The sequence below is a fragment of the Crocodylus porosus genome, unplaced genomic scaffold, assembly GCF_001723895.1.
Source record: "Crocodylus porosus isolate Cpor-Errol unplaced genomic scaffold, CroPor_comp1, whole genome shotgun sequence".
NCBI classification, from domain to species: Eukaryota; Metazoa; Chordata; order Crocodylia; family Crocodylidae; genus Crocodylus; species Crocodylus porosus.
Genome location: NW_017728909.1, coordinates 36,875,303 through 36,882,789, shown reverse-complemented (window position 1 = coordinate 36,882,789; position 7,487 = coordinate 36,875,303). Strand labels below are relative to the sequence as shown.

At 40.5% G+C, this 7,487-nt stretch overlaps 1 protein-coding gene across 2 annotated transcripts in view; it reads right to left on the bottom strand.

The window, feature by feature from the left end:
* Positions 1–2,820: 2,820 nt before the first annotated feature.
* SETD9 (SET domain containing 9) overlaps positions 2,821–7,487 on the bottom strand; it is a 14,227-nt gene continuing 9,560 nt past the window's right edge. The window contains exons 4-6 of one of the 2 annotated variants that reach the window (XM_019532095.1): positions 7,012–7,127; positions 6,126–6,231; positions 2,821–3,190 (exon numbers count right to left, since the gene is read on the bottom strand). In XM_019532095.1, coding sequence (XP_019387640.1) covers positions 3,103–3,190; positions 6,126–6,231; positions 7,012–7,127 — 310 coding nt within the window. In that variant the 3' untranslated portion in view covers positions 2,821–3,102. The remainder of the gene's footprint in view (positions 3,191–6,125; positions 6,232–7,011; positions 7,128–7,487) is intronic. The other variant, XM_019532096.1, reaches the window with a different exon arrangement.

The following is a 7,487-nucleotide window of genomic DNA, read 5'->3' as shown; positions in this document are numbered from 1 at the left end:
TGACTTCCTGCCCTTTGGGCAGGGGGCTGGACTCGATGATCTCCCGAGGTCCCTTCCAGCCCTAATGTCTATGAAATCTATGAAATAGCTGATGGCCTTCAATTCAGAGAAGTGCAAGGTGCTGCACCTTGGTAGGAAGAACCCCCATCACACTTGCAGGCTCACCAGTGCTTGCTAGCACCATGACCCAAAGGGACTTGGGCGTCTTAATTGACCACAAGATGAATATGAGCCACTAATGTGATGCTGTGGCTGGCAAAGCTAACCAAACTCTGGAGTGCATCCATTGATGGATCTCAAGCAAAAGCAGAGAAGACATCCTCCCACTTAACTTGCCCCTAGTAAGACCACAGCTGTAGTACTGCATCCACATGGGGCCCCCCACTTCACGAAGGATGTGGAGAAGTTGAGAGAGCCCAGAGGAGAGCCACTTATATGATCCAAGGCCTGGAGGGAAGGCTATATGAGGAGAGGCTGAGGGACTTGGGACTCTTCAGTCTGGAGAAAAGGCGGCTCAGGGGGGACTTGATGGCAGCCTACAATTACATAAGTGGGGTACATCAGGACCTCTGTTCACCAGAGCACCCCAAGGGATAACAAGGTCTAATGGCCATAAACTCCAGGAAAGCTGATTTAGACTAGACATAAGAAAAAGGTTTTTGAGGTCTGGAACAAACTCCCCCAGAGGTGGTGCAAGCACCTACTCTGGACTCCTTCAAAAAACAGGTGAATATATTTCTTGCTGGGGTCACTTGATCCCAGCTGACTTCCTGCCTATGGCGGGAGGGGGTGGAGGGGGGGCTGGACCCAATGATCTCATGAGGTCCCTTCCAGCACCTAATGTCTATGAAATCTATGAAATCTTGCAGCTGCATCACGGCTCTATGGATCTGTTGCCCTGGAACCATGCAAAACTGGTCCTTGTGTGTCACTGCACGTATAACCTACTTAAATCGCTTGGCCAAGTACATCCTACAAGGATAGATTAGTACAACCCATCTGAAAAAAATCCCATAGTAGGTCCCTTTAAGTACAGTTCACCTCACCATTGACTTTTTTCCAAATCATGGTGAGCCACTACACTGAATACATTTTTACTTCCCCTTCACTTCCACAGCTGAGCTGTGTCTTTCTTTCCTACTTCCAATTATTCCTTTTTCTGTACCACCTTAAGTTTCTAGCTAACATCACAACAGACCCTTACAAAATTCATCCAGAATCCCTGTCTCACCCTTCCCTTTTGGCACCAGCAGACAGATGCTGATTGCAGTGGACAGTTCCAGTCCAGGCCCTGGGAGACATTTTGCATCCTGCGATATAGGAGAAGGCCCTAAGAAAGATGGATAGGTTGACTTACGATCCTCTATGAGGGCACTGAAATCCTAAATTACCTCAAAGGAGTCATTGCCAGGAATAAAAGAACAGAATGGGGAGGCCACTTCTAGTAAACTAATGGGAAATGTGAACTCCACAGGTTCCTAACAAGTACTGTATTACTGTAAAACCCAGTAATTTCATATAGCTATTTACAAATGGTAAAAAAAAAAAAAAAAAATCCATGTCTCTGCATGAGGACACATTGCTGCTGAGAGATTACATACGGATAGCGTCTGGGTTTTTTTCAAACAATGCCAAGATGAGCCAGGTACCTGGAGATAGCATCTTGTGCCCAGCATGCATTTATATCAATTATATCATATCAATTATATCCACACTGACTGCTACTGGTGTCTTATCTTCTTGGCACCAGGGAATAGCAAAGGCAGCAGTTATCCTCATTACAATCCAGTCTCCCCTCCATGAAAATAGAATCATAGAAATTAAGGACTGGAAGGGACCTCAAAAGATAGAGTCCAACACACCTGCTCTGGGCAGGAATACTGCTGAGATCAAACAATCCCAGCAAGGTGTCTGTCCAGTCTCCTCTTGAAGACTTCCAAGGTTGGGGACTGCACCATCTCCTTGCGATGGGCAATCAGCTCTGCTACTTGCTCTGATTGCTTGTTGTAATCAACAATTTTTGCTATGCACCTTCAAAGTGATTCCTGATGCAATCCATGGCTCTATCCTTTGGCTGTCACTGGTGTAGACATATCCATACTAGCTCACGTAACCTAGCTCATTTAACAAGGCAGTGAAGACACAATGTCACTCTTCAGTGAGGATTAGCCACTGGACTAAGTACTAACACTCATGTTCATGTGATTTTTCATATACACAATTTTCTGACACATTATTTGGACATTTTAAATTCACTAAAAAAACAACAGAAAAAATTTCACCCATAGATGCATTTAGTAGTCTTTGCCTCCAGACTCCAAGCAAATCTCAAACTTTAGTTTCATTTAATATTTAATTAATCTTGTTCAAATCACATCTAGTCTGGTAAGATCAGTACTTACTCTGAAGCGATTGTTCCCACACAACACTTAGCTAGCATCAGTTCTGTTACTTAAATTAGAACTCTAAATAAAATCTATGCAAAATACCTCACAAAGTTAGAGTTTTTCTTTTCTTTTTTTTAAGTAAGCAGGTAGAGTGAATAGAACTAAGCAACAAGAGACATTTTTTCCTACAATGCAATGCTCCACTAATGTGATCAAACTGCACCACCAATTATAATAAGAGTACTGTGGATGAGATACAAATAAACAAACAAAACACCTCCACAAATCCCAGCCAGTGATGCTTTATTGAAAGGAGACAAATTTTTTTTTTTCCAAACAGTGTCCATTAGAGTAAGAACTACAGACTGGCCAAATACTTAAAAATGGATCACAATGATGGGCAAATAGACTAAATAAAAGTTGAAACAGCACATTTAAAAATCAGATTTTTATTTTGATGTGATATTGTGCAGTTAGCTGAAAATCAATTAAATTTGCAATAGCCTAAATCTGGAAACTTAGTGATGAAAACCATTTCAAACCTTTATTACTACATCAAAATATGAAGCGTACTTACATGAAAATATAGCTTTATAATCCATTTTAATTAGAAAACTCAGCTTTCCATTATATACAGATGCAAAGGAAGGTGCCAAGTATACACAAAATAAATAGCTGTATGATGAAGGATCCTTTAGTCTGTGGTTCTACTGATTCAGTTGACAATGGTGTAGTAATTAGAAAACAGCTCTTCTCCTAGCTTGATGTCCCTGAGAGCAATAAGAACCACACATCTCAAGGGGCTGCCAAAAATGGGGGAGAAAACATGAAATGTCCACTTACTTATTAATTTCATCATATGAAGATACACATGAAATAGGTATGAGACCTATGTAGCATATAGTATATAGCATATAGCAGAGTCTGGAAATATTCTGATACTGTAAAAATAAGGTTGAAATATACATGCTCAATTACAGGTAATGATCATGTCTTTTAAATCTATGGGGGGACAGGCAGTAATAGATAGAAAGCAGAATAAATTCAGCAGGGAGCACAGGGTCGGGAGCAGAAAGCAGAGCAGCAAATTGGGCAGGAAGTAGACAGTCGGGTGGCTGAAACGGCAGAGGAATGGGATGAGTGGCATTTGGGGTGGGGCTAATTTGTGACACACTGGCCAAAATGTTTGGGCCCCACTGGGCTAAAGCATGAACAGTGGAGCACAGAACATTATTCTGCACTTGGTTACCAGCTGCAGATAAAGAATCAAGAAGCAACACCTACAGATCATGCAGCTAAAGTCTTTGTCCTGTTACAATATACAGCTCAAGCAGTAGCTTCCCCATAAACATCAATTTATGGATCAATTCCCCAACTAAAACAGCTGCCATTCCCCAACTAAAACAGCAACTCAGGGCACCTATACGCGTGCAGCGAGGCTGCTTCAACATGCTGTAATTAGTGTGTTGGAACAGACTCAATCATTTTTTCAGTGCAGGGACACTGATAGACATTGACCACCCCCCCAACCCAAGCCTGTGTATAAATACCCTTACAGTTTTGATTACAAGCTGATATAGTAATTTCTTCCCCAAACTAGAGACACAATAGTCTGCCAAATCCAAGGTCAGCTGGACAAGTAAATTCGTGAACAATAACACATGGCACCCAATATTCGCTATCTGTTGCAGCTTGATAATTCTCAGGCTTTGCTACTTTGTCACTAAACAAAATGGCAAGAAAGAAGATAAACATTTCACTAGCCTCATCTAATAAAAAGATGATAAAAAAACTCTTTCTACTGAATTTTAAGTTAATAGAAATTTAAATAGCATCTCAATGAGTGGTCAGGAACTGGTGCCCATTGGCAATCTTTGCTCATTGGCCATCCCAGAAACCATGTTAGGAATCAGGGGTTGATTTTTTATTGTTGTTGAGAAATCCTTTCCTCCAAGTTTCCTACAAAGAGCAAAGAAAGGAGAGGACTCCATTCCCCATCGCCCATCCATCAGCTAGATGCCCACACTCTGCTCTTTCCCATAGCTCTACGCAAACATAATTAGGACTTGAACTAGATCTTAAATTAGGATTTAAACTGTTTAACACATCATGTCAACTGGGGATGGTGAATCCTTGGTTTAGTCACATTTGGCTAAGATACTTCCTTAAGCTTAAGGGCATTTTTACACATTACCCGAGGTGGGGGCAGCTCCAAGAGCCACTCTAAATAAAGCACCCGGAGCATCTTGTGTATCAGCATCCCTGCACTTCAAAATGGCAGCAGGTGTGCTTTATCTGAAGCCTGTCGAACAAGCTTTAGTCAAAGCGCTCCTGCTGCCATTCTGAAGAGTGGGGATACTGATACACAAGACACAGAGGCTGGCTGGAGCATGGTAATTATCATGCTCCAGCAGACTTGAGTCTGCTTCAACGCACCCTAAAAGTCTTGTCTATATATATGCTTTAAGGCGCAGTAGCCTATTTCACTGCGCCTTAAAGCATCACATAAAAACATGCAATTATGATAATGTGCACTAAAATAGACTACTGCACATTACGCATCACTTAAAAATGCTGCGCTTTCAGTACTGCACATTAGGGCAGCCTAATGCACATCTATTTAGTACCTCACATTGGAGGTACTAAATTTAATGAGCATTACAAAAAGCGCATTAATGCATGTGTAGACATGCCCACTGAGTACAAATTTTGTTTCATATCAGATTAGTCAGTACAGCTGCTTTAGATAATGATCTAACATGATATGGAGTGAAACTTTTCAGTTATTTGAGAAATCCGAATTTGGGAACCGTAGAATTAATGGGAAATGAAGGATCTGCTATAATTTCCAACTGCAGCAAGCTCTCAATGGGTACATTAAGGTAGTTTGGGTCAGTTTACAGTGAATTTTCATACCTCTCATTTGAGTTTCATGTAAGTATGGTCTCAACTTAATTTTTTGGCTATTTTTAAAATTACATTTTGTATTCATCCTTATATTATTAACACAACTCATCTTCACATTTGAAGCTGAAATTAATGGTGGGGTCTCCCTTCATAACGAGGTCTGCTTTCATATTGTTTTCAGTCACACTCTTCACCCCCAAAAAGAGTTATGAGATAGACACATGAAAAATGTATGATACACCTACCATTCTGATTTCCCAACAAGGCAATGGAAACTTCACAGTCTAAAACAAAGGCATATGAAATGGGCCAGACCAGCAGCTCATTGAATTTTAATTCAGGATTGATGCTGCAATCTGCTCAACATTTAAAGAAATGATCCTGAGCAGCATCCCAGTTCATAGGCAATGAACACTGTTGCAACTCATTGATTTAAAAGTTAATTCTACCACGTATTTTCTCAAATTTCAAGAAGCAGATGTTTCCAGGATCTTTCCAAAAGAATATCTGGAGAAATACAAGGTTGTATAATCTTACTTCAGAACCAGGATTCTGTAACTCTTTAGCTTCTGTATGGATAACTTGCCCCTTTTACCTTTCTTTGTGGCTTAGCAACTTTTAGCCCCAACGTTTGCTGATGTAATCAATGGCATTGATATAAAAACAAATTTACTAATTTGCATAAAATAGGACTACTTGAACAGCAAACTTTTTTCCTCATATTGCTGTGCTTTGCGAGGCTCCTTTTCACCTGGAAAAAAGTGTTTCTTAACTAACTTGGTCTTCTGTATATGCAGCCTATTATGTATCACATTCAAATTCAATTCTGACCTCTGTATGTCATGGCTGTAGGTGATGTTTGGAAGATACTGTTTCAGTTCTATTGGAAAACATTCGGGTACATCAAACTCCTGATAACAGACATTGGCTGCCTTTTCTGGGAGGAAAAGAAGGAAAAAAAAGGGTTCCTGTATGCAACTGAGAAGTGATATAAATATGTAACAACCTACTGAAACAAGAACTAGGTGTGTTCCTTTGGGCTGAAATCCACTGCTGATAGTTAGTACAAGGTCAAGGGCTCTTAAGCCTCTCCTAACTGAGAATCTAAGTGGAGGAAAGGCCTTGAAAAGTGCTTCTATTTTTATGATTAGGTAGAAGAGGGTATGGAGCCACACTCTTTGTATCCCATAGTGTAGTCATAGTAACTAGCACAGGGATTTGTTGGATCCTTCTATTTTTATCTTAATACACAAAACCAATATTCTGTAGTACCTGAACTATGATTTATAAAATTTTATCCATCATTACAAACGTTTACTATAAAACAGGATTGTCATAAGATTTTCAGCAGATTTATAGTATAAAATCATCATGCTACCCAAGAGATCTTGCAACTCTATTCTGTGCACTGTTCAGTGAGATTTCCTTCCATGGATTCCTTCCTCCACCAGCTCACATTCTCACTGCCTGGTTTTCCAAGGGTTTTACTCGCAATCAGTAAGCCCCATAAAGATAAGATTTTTCTCAAAGATGCCCTATAGGATTTGGTCTCACAAATTCATGACTGGAAATTTTGGCGTAAGAATTTCACTTTGGTCCTGTCCAAAACGCCAGAGCCAGATGAAAGAGCTGTTCTCTAAACAGCAGTTGTAGTTTTCCATCCCCGCAAAAAAAGTAATTTCAGCACTGAGACTAAGAAATCTCTTTTCTGACTTACCAGGTGAACAATTGTTAACATACTGACCCACTGCCAGTGGATTTTGCACAACAGGTGTGAGCCAACTGACATCACTCATGTGAAAAGGACAAAGTTGATCCCTTCTGCTGCATGATCTACAAAGATGTCAAAGTGATAATAAGAATGTTCTTTAATTTTTGGAAATACACAACACATCTGACTGATTCACTGTACCATACAAATAGCATTTAGACATTAGTGTACACCTAAAACGGGTTGGTATTTTAAAAGGCAGAAATATAAAATGAGTATAGCGTAGTTTTATAGTTGGTAGGGTCAGAAGGGACCTGAGCACATCATCGAGTCCGATCCCCTGCCATGGCAGGAAAGAGTACTGGGGTCAAACGACCCCAGCAAGGTGTACATCTAGCCTCCTCTTAAAGACCCCCAGGGTAGGAGCCTGTACCACTTCTCTTGGAAGTTGGTTCCAGATCCTAGCCACCCTGACTGTGAAG